The sequence below is a fragment of the Ambystoma mexicanum genome, chromosome 9, assembly GCF_040938575.1.
Source record: "Ambystoma mexicanum isolate Mex_15411 chromosome 9, UKY_AmexF1_1, whole genome shotgun sequence".
NCBI lineage: Eukaryota > Metazoa > Chordata > Amphibia > Caudata > Ambystomatidae > Ambystoma > Ambystoma mexicanum.
Window position 1 is genome coordinate 1,306,519,037 of NC_090931.1, and position 20,331 is coordinate 1,306,539,367.

At 44.2% G+C, this 20,331-nt stretch overlaps 1 protein-coding gene across 4 annotated transcripts in view; it reads left to right on the top strand.

The window, feature by feature from the left end:
* Window positions 1-20,331, top strand: part of MYLK (myosin light chain kinase) — a 1,914,870-nt gene that overhangs the window by 1,830,264 nt on the left and 64,275 nt on the right. For all 4 annotated transcript variants that reach the window (XM_069616671.1, XM_069616673.1, XM_069616672.1 and 1 more), the window contains one exon: window positions 19,393-19,516. In XM_069616671.1, coding sequence (XP_069472772.1) covers window positions 19,393-19,516 — 124 coding nt within the window. The remainder of the gene's footprint in view (window positions 1-19,392; window positions 19,517-20,331) is intronic.

Genomic DNA, 20,331 nt, shown 5'->3' on the forward strand with positions numbered 1-20,331 from the left:
GACCGGGCCCTACCAGAATTCTCACGTGTCTTGCCCAAGTTAACAAAATGCCATCATTATGCGGCCAGTGACCCTGACAGGATTTTAAAATGTCTGGCCAGGGTTAAATAAATGCCTTCATTATGCAGCCGCTGGCACTGGCAGGATTCTAACATGTTTTTCCAGGGTTAAAATATTGCCATCAATATGCGCCCGCTGGCCTTGACAGGATGTTAACATATCTTGCCAGGGTTAAAACATGCCATCATGTGGTCCCTGCACACCTGCCAGGACCGGGCCCTACCAGAATTCTCACGTGTCTTGCCTGGGTTAACAAAATGCCATCATTATGCGGCCAGTGACCCTGACAGGATTTTAACATGCCTTGACAGGGTTAAAAAAAAATCCCATCATTTATGTGGCTGTACCGTTACACTGACTCAATATAACTGAGTTTTAGTGCCACTCGCGCAGGTTTTCAAATCTCTGCGCAGTAGACATGTGCATCCGGGTTTCGACTTGCACAGTTATCACGTGACGCCACAAGCCAATGCTACAACAGTGCAAGACTTGACAGCTTGCGCTAAAGCATCACTTTAAAGGCTCTTTCGCAAGTGATCGGCATACAAGGGTGCCATTAAAACAAGCTCCTGATTTTTGCAGCAGTCTGGAAAAGGGGAAGTGAAAACCAAACCAAAATAATCGGAAATATAATGGGTGGCCTAGCTCTCCTACCTTTGAAAACTCTTGGAACCTGTGGTCTGTTGTCAGGCCACCTTTTTTTCCTCTCAACCAGTCTGGATTCCACCCTTTGCTTCGACTGGGACTACTTTACTTTGTGTTATGAATTCTTTACTTATCTTCACATCATTTCAAATGATCACCTACACGTGTTCTTTTGGGTCTTTTTCCGCAGCTTTTGATACTGTCGATCACCCTACTCTCCTATTTACTCTTTCATTCTTTAGTTTTTCTGCCTCTCGCTTACATTGCATTCGGCCATACTTAAACGATCAGAGCTATTCTGTCTCCTGAGGGAGGGGAACCGATCTCCTACTTACAGACCTGCTCGCCCATGTCGTTCTCAATATCAAGTCCTTCACGCTGTTCCTAAGCCCCCTTGTGCTCAGTCCTGCTTTGGAAAATATTTGTTTCTATCATCTAAGGTTTGGAACGTGCAGCTTGGCCTATTAAAGGTTCCCCACGCTTCTCGATTTTCCGTGATCATTTTAAATTTCAAATTCTTTGTTACTTGTCTTGAATTTTCATTATTTTATGTGACTCTTATCATGGCATTGTACCATGTATTAACTTCGAGCAATGCTATTGTAAAAGCACTATGTACATTCAATAAAATAGAAATGGCAACTGGCTGTGCAGGCTGGAGTGAGAGCAGTGCCAGATTATGCATTAGGCCAAGCAGGCACCGGCCTATGGGCCCCACTCCTTTTAGGGGCCCCGTGACAACGGATCAAAATAAAGCGGTGCAGAAAATTAAAAATGTATTAGAAGATAATTTGCAAGGGGGGCTCCCTAAGGGCCTATGCAGGGTATAATCCAGTGCTGAGTGAGAGGCACACACAGAGGAGCAGAGGGCCAATGAAAGCTGTTCTTTTTCTGAAACTCGCCACATGTTTTCTGATGAAGCCAACTTGGCAGACAGGGACTTCAGATGACAAACAGCCCATCTAACATTTCAACACCGCAAATGATGAGTAGCAGACGGTAAACAGGACTTCACAAACAAGGCATTTTACGACCGTGATCACACACAAACAGCTGCACACACCCCTGGGGCATGATGGGAGCAGATCAGAAAATCCAATGAAGGCTCAATTGTTCCAAAAACACTTCATCACACTGCTTCATTAAACCACTGTTGAGGTTTTTTAGGTGGCCATCCACCATTTGACCTTGGCAAGCACTGAAAGCCTTTAGGGGCAGCATTGGAATACATTGCACATGCAGCAACACATTAAGAATGCCCCCCAATGGGAGTAGCACCAAGGCAATGACAGTTTTACTGTATTTGCGCTGGTGCTAATGCTGTTCGCACTAGAGCAAAGTGTGATTGTGTGTGTGCTGTTTGCTGCAGTACCACCATTAGTATGCTATAATCACAATGGCGCATTGAGTGTCTGGGTGGCCCATGCAGTTCATCATGGTCTGCAACCCTGCCTAAGCATGTCAAAACGCTAAGACTGAAAACCGGCATCTGCCAGGGGTGCGACGTTCATTCATCGACAGTGTCTTTTCAAATGGTTTTTTGCCAATTTTATTTCTCTCGAAAAAAAAGAATTGAAAAATGTAGAGGCTTGTGGGTAACGGTATATAAGAGGTGGGGCGTTCACAGTAGAGCAACAGGATTACGGAGAGTTGAGGGGAATCCCCCCAATAATAAAAAATAAAATTGTTGATTCGTTTTGCTTTATTCTAACTACAATTGACCCACAAGCAAAAACCAGATCATGTCTAGAAAGTGGTCTATCCACCCTTGAATCAAGGGTACAGTGGAGCTTCCTGAAACATGCCCTATCAAAAACTGAACTTCAGCACTTCTCCATGAACATGGTCAAACAACCTCCTCATCATTTACAATTGCACCCACGAATACATGGTCAGTTAAAACGCTGGAGTAAAAATGTACTCTCAGCCACCAGAGTGTACATGATGATAGTAGATCTAGCCTACTGCCTACTCCAATGAGTGGTACCATTCATCTTATTTTGAGGAATTGGACCATCCACACAGGGAGACTTTGCCTGCCTGGGCTTTTTTGATAAATGAAAGTGAACAATGGGAGACAAACGTCCAGGAAAGGAGTGCGCTATCTTCCCCTGTCATGTTCATATGGAATGTGACAGCCCTGGGTACATCAAAGCATATCATGAAGGGGGAAGGCACACCTTCCTCCAGCCAAGAGAAGCCCAATTAAAATATCAAAGGCTCCATGGATCTGCATTCCTTTGTACTCCGGCTGGTGGCAGTGCATACTAATGAGAGATAATTGAGGCAAGTCTGCCCAATGGACTTGGTTGTCAGAAAGACAACATGAAAGCGGGAGTAACACCCCTTTGGTGTCCTCCGCATGAAAGGCAGTGAAATGCATGTCTGGATCCACTATTTACCGTAGGCGAACACCTGCAGAACTGACCCCTTTCAGAGGGTAGAAGTATGTGGTTTGGGGGAGACAGGAAGCCGTCACATAGAACATACATCGAGGGAAAACCTGCACTTTATTCAAGAGTCACAGAGGGTTCAGTTAACCAGAGAGACACTTTGATCTACAACAGACACGAAGATGGGTGGGACTTATGTATATGTTGTCACCCCCTTGTCTGTCCTGTTGCATTCTGACCTCATGCATAACAGAAGGATATTGGTGGGGACCCAGGATTGGTTCCCTAAGGTAGGCTTAGCCTACATGAATCACTGGAGCCCATTTGGCTTTAAAAGATGGCTGAACCCCTCACTTAGCAGATCCTCTGAAGACTTGGCAAGGAGTATGAAGGAGGACTCATTTGGGCCCGAGCTGAAGGTACAGTCTACCTTACATCTTCTGCCAGTGAAGGAAGGCCAGGAGTTCCAAGAGGGAAGCAAGATCCCTCCCCTAAACATCTCCCAGGGAACAGAGGGAGATATTGCACTCAGAGGTCACGTCCAGCTCCAGAACCAGTACACAGCAGGCACATAGCGTGCCCTGATAGGTTCTGACAGCAAGCTTCCTAGGTGGGAAGTGCCGGAGAGTTTCTGGACAAAGGACAAGGCCATTGCCTGCTAACACCCTCCTACGCTTTGGGCCGTCCGCTTTGAAAGGACACAAGCCCTTTGAAGAAGCTAGGAGGAGTGCCACACAAGCGTCATTCAGCGTCCACTTTTGTAAGAACAATTTCGAGACAGTCGGGTCCTCGAACCGCATCCAGCTGCCCTGCTGACTGTTGTCATGCCGCAGTGACCAGAGCTGTCTGAGACACCTGGACCACCATTCCAGATATGCCAACCTACACAGAAACAACGATTCATGGCCCGAGCCTCTGTGCAAGACAGCCTGCAGATGTCTGTCCAGCCTCGCTTGCTGAACTGCTTGCCGCCTGGTACCCGCAGCTGTCTCCCACCAGTAACTCTATCTCAAGGGCTGCAAAGTGCCCTGGACCTGCCCAAATGCTTTCAAGCACCAAGAACTTCTTCAGCATGAGGTACATTGTGGTTTTGCCCCCCTGGTCCTTCTCGGAAGGCCCCTCGAGACAGTTACGACCCTTTGCCCCTTTGGCGCTAGAACCAAATAATCTTGAACTATAAGACTGATTATTTTACCAACTACCCTCCTGTCAGTATCCAGAGTGCATCCTTCGTGAAACTGTCTGTCCTCTGTGTTCCTTTAAAGTGTGGGTTGTAATTGTAGTCTGCCAGAACTGTCTGTTGTAGTAATAATAAAGTAGATACTTTTATACAACTAAGACTGGACAGTCCCTTTTATCATTGGGTATTTTCGATGTGTTGCGAATAACCAACAATCCACGACCTTGCAGAGATAAGCCTGCCGTTCCGTCCATGTTACTAAAATTGAACAAGCAGGTCTTGTAATTCATTTGTATTCCAATCTGTTCGGATACCTTCTGGTATACTAGAGGTGTGGGGTTGATTGATGGTTTAGAAACCGATATTCATCCCTGGACCACTGTGGCCCCAGAAGTTGATTCGTCAGACTCGTCCAACAACCGTGCAGGAGTAAGTAGTGGGATTAACCATCAATTCCTGATTCAATTTCACAACTTCACTCTAAGCTGGGTCTCCCAAAATGACCAGTTGACTCTGTCCAGAATACTAAAGCATGAGTGCTGGCTGGTAAGAAGGCCCAACACTTCATCTCATTGTCCCTGAAATCTGTACGCTTACTCCACGTCAAGACCCGAGTATTGATCAAGACCCTCTATCTCACCCGCAAATACATCTTCAGGAATGCCTCAAGCCACACAGCAAAACACTGAGCACGCAACCTCTGAATGCCTGAATATACACATCCAACATGACAACACCTCCAGCCCACGGTGCAAAATTAGGTAGGCACATTAATATTCAGGAAACCCGGCTATGAAACGCGCCACCTATCTGCATCTCTTTCTGTACTGCAATCATTGCTAGATAGCCAGGTCCAAATATCAACAAAAGGAAACTGAAGGATTGAGCTTGCAGATTTGGCAAGTCGAAGAGAAAATGAATACATATTTTGCTAAGAGGTCAAACTAGATCATACAAGGCTGGGCATGGCATCAGCACAATGTGTGCCCTTACTACTTAAAATCTAGAATTAATCAAGAATCCCTGTTTCTCAATCTGCCTGTGGACCGAGTGAATAGGGCCTAGCACAGCCAGGGTCTTTATAAAGAGGGCCCCTGGCCTTTAGCTCCTTGTACAACTAGTAGAAAGAGTGATTATTGCAATTGGCACCGCAGGGTCTGCTCCCAACACAACGTGAACTAGCAGATTTTAAGCAACAGGCCACGGCTACTGCTCGCCCCATGGATTCTCATATGTCAGAAATGGCAGGCAAGGAGATGGAATGGTGGGCTTTGTGCTGGGCCCCTCTTTCTTTGCCAAAGCAAAGGTTTGCAGGCGGAGACTCGTGGAGCAGAGGTGTGGGAGTGAGGAAGGTTGGCCCACGATGTGAGGTGGAGGTGTGGGCAGGACGTGGTGCAGGAGGACGTGGGGAGTGAGAGCGAGGCAACCAGAAGAGATTGCCAGCCAGAAGCTTGGAACATGGGCTTTGATCAATAATTTCAGCATGCGTTCCTAGGAAGGCGATTGGTTATCTTTCGCGCTCTGAAACACTTGGGTATGAGCGCGATAGAAATAAAATATCAATTCAATTCAGTATTCCCACAGGTGCTAATTAGGCGATTATACCCATGTTGCTGGGACATACTGTCCAATAACAGCCACCATCCCAGTTGACAACGGCCTGCTGTGATGTTTCTGACCATTTTAGACTTTACCCTTTCTAGCTTTTTCCATTTAAGACTTTACCCCAGAACCAGCGCCACACGGGCAGCTGGATCTTCCTTACCGTGTGTGTATCATTCTTGCTATCTGCTAGAAGTGAGCACATAATTGTGGGGCTATTGTGACAACTTCTCCATCAAATGTTGTTCTAAAATGCCATTGCAGAATGTGTTTCAAATAGTCTTTGAATGGACGTTTGTAAATGTACTATAATTATCAAGGCATTTACATCGTGTTGTTTAATGAACTCTGTGCTTTGGCAGACATGAAAGCGATGGTCTCCATGCTATACACCCCATGCACTAGGATACACAATCACATGTAGACGCCACAAAGGATGATGTAAATATGCATGTGGATGGCCTAGATTCCTCAAACACGTATGACCGGAAAGAGTAGTGTGTGTTGAACATCACTTCCAGAAAGGATCAGGTGTTCTTGACTCCTTACTACTGTTTTGTGTACATACAAAAAGAAATATGGCATAGCTTTGCACCACATTCATACCAGAAACTGGTTTTGTTGCAACACTATGTCTAATAACGACTGTGAAATTGAAGCCAATGTCAGCCGATAGCATAGTTGTGATAAGGATGTAAATGACTACTTAAACCACAGCACATGCTCATCAACACATGGCATGCTTTCGGGAAATGACACACTCTTCCAGTACGTCAAGATAATGCGCATTGTTACCATAGCCACGCCCCTACATCGAAATCTGGGCCTCGCAAGCCTCTTTGAGCGATATGAACCCTTGACTGAATGGTCACCCACATATCTCTGTGGTAGCTGTACACCTGACAAGACTAAATTGGAGATCACTGGGTTGACCCTCGAGACCAGTCGTCTGACTCAAGTTGGGGAGAATTTATTTTTATTTTTATTTTTTATTTTCTTTATTTACATGTTTATTAATTTTATACAAAGTAAAACCAAAACAAAGAAAACAAACATTCACAATCACAAAATAACAAACCTATATCGAAGTTCATCACATTTTTGAGTACAGAACACATGTCAAAGAAAGAAATTATTTTCAGGAAACAATTAAGCATTGTTGTATATGTCTTGCCTGGGTGAGCAGGAATGTTTTGATGTCATGTGGAGTGTTGATGTCTGAGTGTTGGAATGTGTGAGTGGAGGTTCTAGCCTTGGTCAGTTGGTGAACCCCCCTGCCTGGGTGATGGGCTGCCAGTGTTAATGTCCTTTATGTAATTTATTATGAACTATTGTAACTGCTTGTCAAGGTGTCACAAGAAGCTGGAATAAACCTTACAAGTACATTCAAGAAGGTATGAGAGTCATTTCTTAACAAAGGCGACGAGGCGGTCTCCCAAAGAATCTGCGCAAGGAAAGCTGGTGAACCTGCTGCGGGGTGTGCAGGAGGACGGAGAAGGACAACACTGCCCCCACATCAAGTAAGGTCCATCACCCAGGGCGGGAGGGGAAGGAGGAGAGCCCCACATTGGAGGAAAGCCCCCGCATAGTAGGGAAAGGAAGTTGTGTCAAGAGGGGCTGAGAGGGAAGATGTCCCAAGCTGCGCATATAGACTGTCAAGAGGGGCTGAGAGGGAAGATGTCCCAAGCTGCGCATATAGACTGTGCGATAGTTGCTGACCGTATACTTAAGTATGAAGACATGCCAGAAAATTGTGGCCCAGCTGTGCACAGGAGGATGCAAGGTTGCCCATTAGAGTAAGGGTGCGACATGGGCATCAGAGAAGTAGAATCCATGGTCACACTGCCCAAGTGTTAAACTTAAAAGCAACGCTATCTGCATTAGAGTGAAGTAGGAAGCTGAAATGGTGCAATTGTGTACCTAGCAGTAGACTGGCCCCGAGATGCTACGGGTGACGGTTGGTCCACCGGAGATCTTTGCTCCACGGTGACAAGTGGGACAATGGTGTTGTCAGTGAGCCGGTGGGGGAGTTGGTGGATGAGCAGAACGCACAGTAATTCTAAGACGTGCGTCCTGCGCTGTTCGAGCATGATACGAGGCACGTATCACAATATAACAAAGAGGTGCTTTAGAGCAAGGGACCCAAAGCGTGGCCATACGTGCGCAGGAAGTTCCGAGGTAAGGTTGGGAAGGAGCTGATGTGACGAAGCTCGCCCTGACGGCCTATTAGTGCGACGCAGTTACGGCCTGTAGGTTAATGACGTTCCACAATGTCACAAAGGGAAGCATAGCGCCGTGGATGTTACGTCCGGAGGAGCCTTAGGAAAGAAGAGATGGTCAATGCCCAGCGCCACGGGTTTGTCGGGTGAAAATGTCGTGGCACAGCACGCCTGCAAAGAGGTGCGGGTGGACAGCGGGAGCCGTGTATATATTAGATCCTGCATTGACACGGTACCAGGGACAATGCGGGAGCCGTGTAAAGATTAGATCCTGCATTCGCATGGTACCTGGGACAACGGATTCGCCCGCAGTGAGGCTGTTTACAATAGTAATCAAAGCGGATCAAAGCTGGAATGGCGTGGCAACCGGGATGCGGAACGCATGGTGCTTTTCAACTACACTTTGCAATGTATTAACTCAACCGCAAGTATATGCTTGTGTGTAGCAGAGATAAAGTGGATGTTTTATTTTGCTGTGTTGAAGATAAGGATATTGTCTTTATATATGATTGAAAAGCAAGTCTTGGTATAATGCAGGTTAGGATTCTATGGCAGGGTTTAGCTCTGAGAATGGGTATGGTAATTTGTTGGATATGATAAATGGTATTCTTGTGCATAATGGAATGTGTAATCGGGTGATGTCTAATGAGCATTAGTTTGTCTTCAAAACTTTTGAGGATTTGCAGGTTCTTAGGGGTGAGAATCCCAACCATAGACTTTTAGTTATACAATATTGCTAAAAATTTGGTATGAAGTGAAGATGCTAACGGGTTGTAGTGCTAATATATTTGAGAATGTTCAGGTTTTTAGGTTGCGCCAATGCGACATGGACTTTTAGCTTTGGTTTTGGGATGGATTTGTTGCATCTAATGTTTTGGAGGTTATATTGTTTAAGCTTCATGAAAAGACATATGGTGTTTAAGAAATATGTCAATTCAAATGTAAAGAACAATGCATATTGTGTTATGTGATGAATGGTTGGGTTGGGTATGGATGGGAGGGTTATGAGTGCTTTTAATCCTGATTGTGGATGGTGCTTATATACATGTTAGGAGCATCGTTTGGCTGATGGTAAGTGTGCCTGGCTGACATGATAGGAGTATGTGTTGGCTGATGGTGAATGTGCCTAGCCGACATGTTTGTCCTACCATATGCTGAGATGGGTTATGATCTCAGCATTATTTTAAGTATGGTATGGGTGCGTCCATGGTAGGGCGTACATGGGTTAGCGCTATACGTTGGATTGTGGTGGTAGCGCCACCACTTCTGTGTGGAAGTGTCTGCAATAACTGAGATGCATGGTGAGGCCACGCATATTTGTGGATGGTGGTAGCACCACCATTACAGTGAGGGTGTGACTGTGTTTATAGTCATGCAGGGTAATAACTATTCTGAGTGGTAGTAACTCCATCCAGACAAGTTGCGACTGTGAGTACAGTCCTGCTTGAGTTATAACTATTGTGCTGGGTGGTAGCGCCCCCAGTTGGTTGGGGTGTGACCGTTATTACATTCACACATGGGTAAAGAGGTATGTGTGCGGGTGGTAGCGTCCCCGGTGTTTGTAGGAGCATGTCTGTTGGTGATGGGCATGAAAGGTCACACATGTACTTCTATCTTGTGGTCATGTACCACTAATGTTTTCTTTTATTGCACACAGGCTGTTTTTCCTGGCTGCACTGCGTGCCTATTGAAGACTCGCTCCACCTTTTAGGGTCCAGAGTGTGCCTGTATTTAGTTGTTGGTCTCGGTGTGCCTGGCCAGTACACTGGGATAAGATGAGAGTCAAGAGTGTTTGAGCACATGCAGTGTGCCTGCCCTGGTCATACGAGTCTGTGTGAATGGGGTGTGTTGGTATGAGGGGAGGTGTGTCCCGTGGTGTTTTGCATGTTGTGGTTAAGTGCAAGCAGGGGAGATGTGTTGTGTGTAGTGCTTAGTGTGTGCAGTGTGTTAATGTAAAGGGGGGGCGATGTGTTGTATATGTCTTGCCTGGGTGAGCAGGAATGTTGTGATGTCATGTGGAGTGTTGATGTCTGAGTGTTGGAATGTTTGAGTGGAGGTTCTAGCCTTGGTCAGTTGGTGAACCCCCCCTGCCTGGGTGATGGGCTGCCAGTGTTAATGTCATTAATGTAACTTACTATGAACTATTGTAACTGCTTGTCAAGGTGTCACAAGAAGCTGGAATAAACCTTACAAGTACATTCAAGAAGGTATGAGAGTCACTTCTTAACAAGCATTAGAAACAGGTTCACATAGAAGAAAAAAATATCCTACAGTTCCAAAAACCTTCCCCAGATTTGTTCAAATAAGTTCATTTTCTAGTAAAGTTGGGGAGAATAAATTCATGTCTCGGGTGTGCAGAACCTGAGGATCACAGAAAACGCTGTCCATTTAAGCAGGATCCCCTCTCTATTTTTAAACACATTAAATCACTTTTATTTTCTTGCCAGGGTTACTTCCTTAAAAACCACAGAGCTTTAAACTATAACAACTGCTGTTGCATGATTCCTCAAAACCAATTAGCATATTTTGCCCTATCTGACTTTCACATCCCCCTGCGTGTCATACCTCAGGGAGGACCTGAACACCCTACTCCAGGGAGGACCTGAAAACCCTACTCTTCAAGGAACATCTCTCCAATTACTATTCACTCCTCTCAAGCCTGATAGTTCCCTTCTGGAGCCCCCTTTCCCTCTACTCCCACTGTCCACCCCACTTCCTCTGCCATCCTTGCATCCTACTTGGAACCCCCTGGGTGTGTCCCCTATTCCCAGCTAGGTTTGTACTTTATCCATCACCTACATCAATCCATCCAACACATGCATACATTCCAACAAAACATGCAAACAGAATTGCAATGTCTGGCTTGTGGCCAGTTCGGGACACTTGTCAAAATAAAAAAAGGCTAGATGACAGAGGTGGAGAAGGATGAGGGATAAGTCGTAATCATAAGTCCCAAGGAGGTGCCAATACTGTGAGGGTAAAGGCCATCCGACGTGCCCGAGCCAGTGGAGGCGTTGGGCAATTCCGCTGCTGTTAGTCATTAGCTGTTTCCCAAGTTAACGCTCCATTTGATGGGCAGGTTTTTCCTTGAGCTGTGGTTTGGTGTATTTGTGGTTTGGAGCCATCTCCTGCAGGCATCCTGGCCCAGGCTCCAGGAAGCCTTTAGGATGGTGCGAGGACATTTGAATGTTATCTTGTACTTAGCTGGTGCTACTTTCGAGTTCGCAGTTTGTTCTTCTGCTTGGTCATGCCCAGGCTCAGCCAGCCAGGTTTTGAACTGCCTTTACTCTCCCGAAAACATTCAGTCAAAGTTTGGTCTGTTGAAGGTGGATGTCCTTCCAGTTTGTGAACATCTAGAAACTGAAAATGCACCCAAGGATTGAAATGTTACTCTGGTTTGACGGTCTAGAGATTTTGCAACACCAATCGTAGGCTTTCATAAGACATCCCTGGCAGAAACATGGTTAAGAGCCACCAGGGTTATTCTGCTATTGATTATAGATGTATATCAATTGAGAAATGGCAGCTGGTTCAAGCTTTTTGTATTATATAAGATACAAATTAGTCTGAGAATTATATGGCACCCCTCTCTAGAGCAATGTAATATACAAAAGCACCTAAAGGGGATTTCTCTTTCCTCATCAAAAAGCAGGGTTAGATGGTATTTTATATAAGCACCCGTAGTTTAGGAGAGAGTTAGAACATCTAATTTGGTACTAATCAATAGGCTCTTGACTTCAGCCATAGAAAAAGATGCTGCTTTACGTATCATAAGCAGTTGATGAAATAGGTTTCTTCTCAGTTTGTGAAGCAATGTGTGAGAAATAAAGGTAACCAATCCAAAGGTTGGGTCAAAGAAGAATTTAAACCAACTATACGCAGCCTCTACTATTCCTGACAAAAGCAACACCTGAGAGACTTCACATTTCTGCTGCTCGTGCCAAGTATAAGCAAGCAATTCCCAAGCATCGACCTGTGTTGGACATAATTGCACGGCAAACATGTATTGAGGCAGCCGGTGATGATAATACCATAGGATTCTGGGAATTGATTCCTCATGACCTCACTCAAAGGATTTCAATCAGTAATATGTTCCCAAGTGTTGATGATATGGCCTGAATAAAACATTTCTCTCTGCTACTGCAATCTTCAGAAGACAGTGATTTGCTACTAGGGGCGGCCTGCTCAGACTGTGAAAAAAACTATAACGCTGAAACTGACTTTTGGAAGAATTGTTGAATGATGAAAGGAAACAAGCCTTACGTCGTAGCCAGGACTGGAAGGGACCCTAGTTGACTTTTTCTGAGTTGACTTTTTCTGAGATTTTGAAAATGTCCGGGCAGTTTAATAACATCTTTAATACAATGCTGGAAACTGGCAGCTACCCAGCATCTTGTAAATTGGCAGTAATATGCCTCATTGTGCAAAAAGGCTTTTATGAATCAGCATTTTTAAAACAAAATTCTTTCCTCATTTGATTGGATATCTTCAAGCCGGGAGCATTCAGAAAGCAATATAAAAAGAATCAAATACTAGTCACAATTTATATTACTGTACTTATTGTTATGTAATGTAACGAAACGTATAAAGTAACTAAGGCCCTTAGGCATCTGAGCGATAAAACACTAAGCGGGCATTCAAGGGGGGAGAACCCTAGTAGTGTAAAAAAAAACGAACATAAAAGAGAGAGGTTTTTAGGGCCCTGCGAAATGGCAGGTACTCCTCAATAACTCTCAAAGACAGAGGGGGCCCAATCCATGGGGTGTTATGTGCACTTTACGCAGCATTTATCATTGCGGCGTGGTTGGCTGAGGGGTTCTGTGCACTGACCTGCTACAGTAGCTGGATATACTCTGAGACCAGTCGCCCAGGGATGCTTTGAAATATCCCCTCTAGTTCTCAAATAGCACAACTGCAGACCTTCTGGACAACCAAAGTCCATTTGGGCTTTTTTAAACTAAAATATTAAGCATAATCTGAATGGTGTCTCTTTACTGCAATGCATGCTACGGGTTGGGCTGGCTTTTTTAAATTTCTTTCATATACATTTTGGGTTTCGGTAGAGATGGTAACCTCCTGCAGAGTGTTTTTTTTTTCTTGAAACCTTTATTTAATTCTGACAGAACAGATCAGCATACAGTGTGGGGCATAGCCCGCAGTACATTTCACACATTTCATACAATAATCCAGTAATCATTTCATTGTTCAACAGTATTATTATTTCATGAAGTATGGGTTAGTAAGGACTTACAATTGCAGAGTGTTTAATACTGCCACAATTCAACTTTTTAACCTTTCATGTGGAACCCCGTGGTTGTCAATTGTGACAACAACTGGTGAGGGGTGAGTGAGGGGATGGCAGCATGGAGACTTCAAGAAAAAAATGGGAAAGAGACATAGGACTTATACAACCGGAAGACTGGGTGGGGGCCCTCATGTACCCTCGGGAGGTGGCCTTTTCGGCCAGACTTAGATTTATCCAGCTCACAATACTACACAGGATTTACTACCCAAGGGTGGCATTATATCGCTGGGGGAAAAAAACTGACCCACACTGTCTTTGGTGCAAGAGGGAGGAGGGAACCTTCTTCCACATACTGTGGGACTGCAACCATATACAACAGTACTGGCAAAAATGTTGCGATGAACTCTCACGGTTGCTGGGGAGAACGATACACAGAGACCCAAAGCTACTCCTGCTAGGGGTGGAGGAGGAGGGAGAAGCATCTAAATATGAGAAGTTGCTCCTATCGACGACCTCGACAATAACTAAAAGGAACATTGCACAATTATGGGGTTCAGAAACAACACCGCAGTACGAACAATGGGTGACGGACCTCAACATATGCATTGCAATGGAACGGAGAGTATACACAGCCAGGGGGTGTCCGAGGAAAGCAGACAAAATATGGAACAAATGGGAGGAAGCCCAATGACTGTACCAACCTGAACAATGGATGATCAGGCACAATGTACAAAAGTAATCCAATCTGGCATATAGCGTGAAGTACAACGGACACTGCAAGACCCTTTTCTTGCCTTTCCTTTTCTTTCTTCTTTTCTTTCTTGTTCTTCTTTCACCTGACCAAGGACTGTTTCACTGGTCATATAGGTTGAATGTTTATACGAAGAATGTATGTATTGTGATGTTAAAATAGAAAAAACAACAAAATGTGTTATAAAAAAAAAGAAATTAAGACAAGTCAGTCCGAAGTGCAGTATGGCTTTTGAAGTGCCTGGTTGGCCGAGGGGTTCTGTGCACTGACCTGGTACACTAGCTGCATATACTCTGAAACCAGTCACCCAGGGATGGTTTTAAATATTCCCCCTAGTTCTCAAATAGCACAGTTGCAGAACTTCTGGACAACCGCGTAGTGTGGCTTTTAAAGTGTCTGACGAGGCGGTAGAAACTGTGTTCATTTTGCACAGAGCACCATTGTACTGTTACCTACGACAGAGGTTTAATGTTGACAAGTTTATGTGAACGCAGTGGACTAAATGTATACATTCTACGTCGGTGCGATAATGTGTTTCAAAACATGGTGAATAACATGTAGCAGGAACTGTTAACCCTTACTCAACGTTTCTCCGCCCCACACACTACATAAGTTAAATTGTATACTGTTTTTCCTAAGACACCAATCTGTGTATTTCTATTCTTTAGTTCTCCCATGAATGCCAGGTAATACGTTGTTAAATAGACTTTATTTTGAAAGTCTACAGTATGGTTAAGTATTTTCGTCCAATTTTACCAAATGCATATGGATATATATTTGTTTTTGGAGTGGTACTTGGGTAGGAGGAGGCCATAACAAACACGCATTGGCAATGCCAATAGTTTTGGCATTTCCTGAGGTTAGTTGTATTTTGCATTTCTAGGTACCGGGGTACAAGGAGGAGGGTGGCAAGTTTTAAAAGAGGATTTGATAAGGGGTGGGGTGGGGGGGCGTTTGGATTCCAGTAGAACGATTTGCAATTTTTAACTTCAAATTGCCTTCTGTAAAATCTATTGGAAGGCCAAAAGGGCAATTAGGAAGATGGGGGTGTGTATGGGAAATTTTGACATTACCCCACCAACAGAGAAAGATTGTCAAATAAAAAATAGTTTTGGTTTAAGACACAGTATGACTGTTCAGAGGAACCGCTTACCAGGGTGGTTTCGGTGGGGCACCGTAGTACCTATCTCTTTGTCGGCTTTTGTTTGCTAAAATCTGGAATAAAAATGAAAAGAACAGATATCGCACTGGACTGAACTTTGAATGTTGTTTGCCCAAGAAATGATTAAGCAAGGTTCTGAGCTTATGGCCCTTGGAATGTGCATCTGTTACTGTATGGGATTACACCAGAATAGTCCAAATAACTGGTCAAACTCAAGAAGATGTCAAGTTACTGTTTTATTAGCGATTATCTAAAACGGAGTTTACAACGTACATCAACGGATGTACGCTCATTCTCTGAGATTTCCACAAAAAATACAATTATATACTTCTTTATGCATCAGAATGACATCACGCTATGCAGCAATGGTGAAAAACCTATCAAGCGTTGGGATTGGTTAAGGGACACACCTAGATATGCAATCATATAGGAGCTAGGTCTGTAATTGGCTGTCTGATATCAAGTGGACAACTCATGACTACCCCTTCATATGTATAATTTAAGAAAAATCAGTTACACAGTGTTTCATTGCTTTCTCAAGCTATAAGGTCCTTCGTTATACAGACTAATATAATTGGTTTGGCATGCGTGTGCCATATCTGGACCATTCGTTTCAATTGGCAGCATGTGAGCCAAGACCCAGGTGCAAATAGATAGGACATGGCGCTGCCCTACAACCCAATTAGCCCAACAGCTCTCATCACACATGCCTTCTGCCATGAAATTCTCTTTGTACCTGGCCTTGCAGAGAATTCTTTTCATGGGAATGCAACGGGATTGAGGGCACTCGCTACTGTGTCTGGAACTCCAAGTTCAAGCCCTATTTTCAGCCTTGACTCACGTGACATGAGACCATGATTCTGTTCATTCTGCAAGCTTTTAAATGTTTTAAATGAATTAAGACTTGGCTTCTTCTGTGTTATTTCTTGCACCTTAACATGAGAGGATTCATCCTCTGCACACATGTTCCTCTTCAGCATAGATAGCTGACCTCGACCTCTCAGTTCTTGACTTCAGGCCAGACAGCCTCCCAATGCAGCTCCAGTAACCTGCTATCAAACTGCGACAGAGCCCTCCATTTTCTCTCCATGATTCTTTGGCTTACTTCATTCATGATACCAATGTCCAGTTTATGTACAATGGTGGCTCTGCCTGCATTCTATTCACTGCTTATAGCTGGCCTATATGAAGACGTAATCTACCTTGCGTTTCAGCGTATGTACATACATTATACCTCTAATTTCTGCAGCACTTTGTATTGTGTAATATTCTTCTTTTACACCTTAAGGTACACTTGATTCTTTACTTCGTCATTTCTGCTCTAGGATCAGTACATCATGTTCATTCGGTATTTCCAGACGTCTTTCTTATGATGTCATCAGCCCATTTTCTTGCCTCTTTCTCATATTCCTTCAGGGAGTTCCTCCTGCAGGGTGTCATCAACTCGAGGGTACATTTGATATGGTCATCTTAATGGATGCCGTCTTGCATAAACTTGCTGCGGTATTGGTACAATAGCTGGTGTTAGACAGAGCACAGTCTCATGGCTCCAATACAGGGGATGTAGGGGGGTAGGATCTCCTGCGGATGTGTACATCTGCTCCTCTACATTCATGAAGATACCACAATTACATCCCACATTAAGGGCATTGCTACATGGTTACCTGGTGGGTACCTGGTGATATCTTCACGGTTATGCCTTACATAGAGGCATTTGTGTCACATGGTCAGGAATTATGAAAGGAAGTTTAAGTTCTTAAATTATGGCTGGACGTTTGAGCTACTAAATTGCTCTCTTTTTAAATCAAGTCAGTCCTGCCTTTTTATTCAACGTCACTTGGCATTGGATGAATTGCATTGCCCATAAGTAACGTGAGCGGTCTGCGGAAAGCAAAGCACTGGGCAGCGCCCGTGTTCCCACACAATAATCCAGAATGAATGAACACACCGGGGCACTGGAATACGGGGGCTTGTGTGCATGCTCACCCACAACACCATCCACATGCACACACTGTGCGGAAATTATGCCACCTGCCAACAAAGAGTAAGAACCTAGCTGCTGCGGACTGCGGGTGCAGGGTTAGCACAGCAGATGCTATAATTAAACAGATCTCCGAAATGCATATGTTCTCTGTGCCAACACATTTCTATACCCTCCTTCAGTTGGGTCAAGGGAGCTGCTTCAGAAGCGCCCTGGCATTCACAGTGCTCCACCGGCACTCTACCAGGGGTTCCATTTTACAGACAAGTGCCTCTAAAGGAATCAGGACAGTGAATGGGCTGAGAGCGGGAAACCGGACAAGTGGTGCTACCCTACCTTGGATGTGCTGGTTGATGACGCTTTCCAGGCGCTCAATAATCCGCAAAGTTTTCCCCCTGTCCTCTTCTTTTTCTCAGGGACCGTCTCCTGCACTTTCCCATACACACTGGCAGTGTAGTTGGTGACCCAATCCACGTAGTGTAGGCAGATGATATTAGTCATCCCGCTGAGGTTCACACAAGTGGACACCAACGTTTTGGTTTTCCGGTTGCAGACCATTCTGAGATCCCTCCATATTGCTCCGAAACCTGTATCCAAAATCAACGAGAGTAAAATTGTCAATCCGCCAGTCAGCACATTACCATTCAAAGAGCTAGAATTCCACCGCCTGAAATACGTTTGCCCGCCATGAGGCAGCTCTCCGTCCTGGGAGCTACCGAGCATGTGGCTGAAAGCGGGGTCTAGGCAAAGCAGACCAAAGAGAGATCACTCCGCTCAGACTTTAAAAGTAGTCCGACAGGAGTTCTACTGACAAAAAGCATTGAGGTGCATACAAATGAAAATGTAACGTGTATCTAGTTAACTGCATTAATTTTGCTCCTAATTCAGTAGCACATACAGCTCCCGGCAACAGCAGCAGGCTGGCAGACATGAGCGAGAGGGTCAAGGCCTGGCTGGTGCTTCGGCCATTTCATTGCCAAGCATCGGGAAGTTGCCATGCCAACGCCATACACTGCTCCTGAACTCCCCTTCCACATTTTCTCTTTTATTTTTACATTTGCAGTACCAATGGTTTACAGAATCAGTGGTTTATGCCACTAAAGCGCCAAAGCCAACAAGGGGTTTGAATTTAGGTCGGCCAAACAGCAGATGTTGAAATAAAAGTCTACATAACAATGTAGAAAAAAACAAGCAAAAGAAATGCAAAGCCAATTTCAAAAAGTAACTTGGCAGCGGTGGGATTTGAACTCAGCTCTCTGCACTACGTATTCTGATATCTATGTTATATCCCTTGTCAATCCAAAGCCAGGCAAGAGAAGACTGCAGAAGCGCAGATGAGTCATCACACATTCCCATGCTTCACCATGCACTGGTTCAGGCATATCCTTGCACGGTATGACGTACTTTCATCGCAGGATGTTTTTTCACTGTTTTTTTTACCGTAAATTCTTTTACAAATAAACCCATCAAATTTTATAAGGGTTCATGGGTTAGAAAATTGTACATATATGGGGTGTGGGTGTTTGGGAATAAAAACAAAGGAATGGGGTGGTTGGGGGAACCCCCCCAAAAATAATTGAAAAGAAATTCAATGGGTGTTTTTGTCAATAAAATTGCAGTAAAAAACCCTGCAAACAAAACATCCTGCTATGAAATGACATGGAACCCCTTGCACATGGGCAGTCTGGTGTTCACCTAGCCACACACCATGGTGAGGTGCTGTTTCGTTTATTCTATTTTTAGGGATGTAAGTGTTGGGGGAAGATTAAATCAAGCAGGTGTCACTCAATGAGACAACAGGTCTTGCTAAATGGCAAAGTGAACATCATGCGTTGGCCGATATTACAACTGTCAGTGTCGGGTACTGTACATACAAACATCCAGTACACTGGTGCCTTACATCACCAGAAAATTAAAATGCCTTGCACTCCAATTAGTATCAATTCATATGGCATACAATGGCATATGGATTGATACTATCCAATGGGTTATGACGCTAATTTAAAAGGGGATCTAACCACCCTTCTTTTTTTTATATAAATATAACACTAACATACTGATATTGTTTCATATTAGAACTACACGACATGCAATGTATTATGCGTCTGTGTGAATTAAATGCATAGTGCCAATGTCGTTGATTTTCCTTTGCAGAAAATACGTCCGCATTGAAAGTGCTGTTTGGAACCCCAGAGTTTGTGGCACCAGAGGTGATCAACTATGAAGTGATCGGATACCCAACAGACATGTGGAGCATAGGTGTCATCTGCTACATCCTGTGAGTTCACCGGCTTGTCTACTGTCTCAACATGCTATAATAGAGGGTGGCATGGGAACTTTGTGCTCCCAGTTCATGGGCATGCTTACTCATTATCTGGCTCCACAGATGTTTTGGACTTCAACTCTCACCAACCTTAGCCAGCATAGCTAGTGGTGAAGGATCATGGGAGTTGCAGTCCAGAATAGCTGGAGGACCACAGAATAAACCTTGCTGAGGCTTGGAAGACCTTTTACCAAAAAACAGAGATAGGCATGGACCCCTTTGGGTGGTAGAAACCTCAAAGAGAGTCTACAGACAAGACTCTTTCTGATCCTCCAAGCAAAAGTTGCTCATAATTCACAAACATAAATCAAGACACCACTGATGAGGTTGTGGCTTATAAGTATCACTTTAACAATACCCACAAGAGCAAACAAATATTGCTATCGATAGTGGTAGATAGCAAATGTTTATTAATACATACACACATGCCTTTTTGATGTGTCAATTGTCCCTCTTTTGTATGTTTTTTGGTATTGTGATTTCCTGAAAGGTAGACACGTTGTGTGAGCACTAGTTGCAGTTGGTTTCCTCTGCTATTAAATTAATGGAAAGAGTCCAGATATCTGAGGTCTGACAGACTGTTAAGTTTGCTCTAAACTAAATTGAAGGATTTCACAACAGCAAAATGAGAGCAATGCTTAAATGAAAGGTTTACATTTAATTTGCTTGAAAACATGCAACAGTCCCATTGCAGAAAACTTCTTTGCAGACCATTTTTGAAAAGACTGAAAACTATTCTTCAGGATTCGTTTTCCTACAAATGAGCTAAT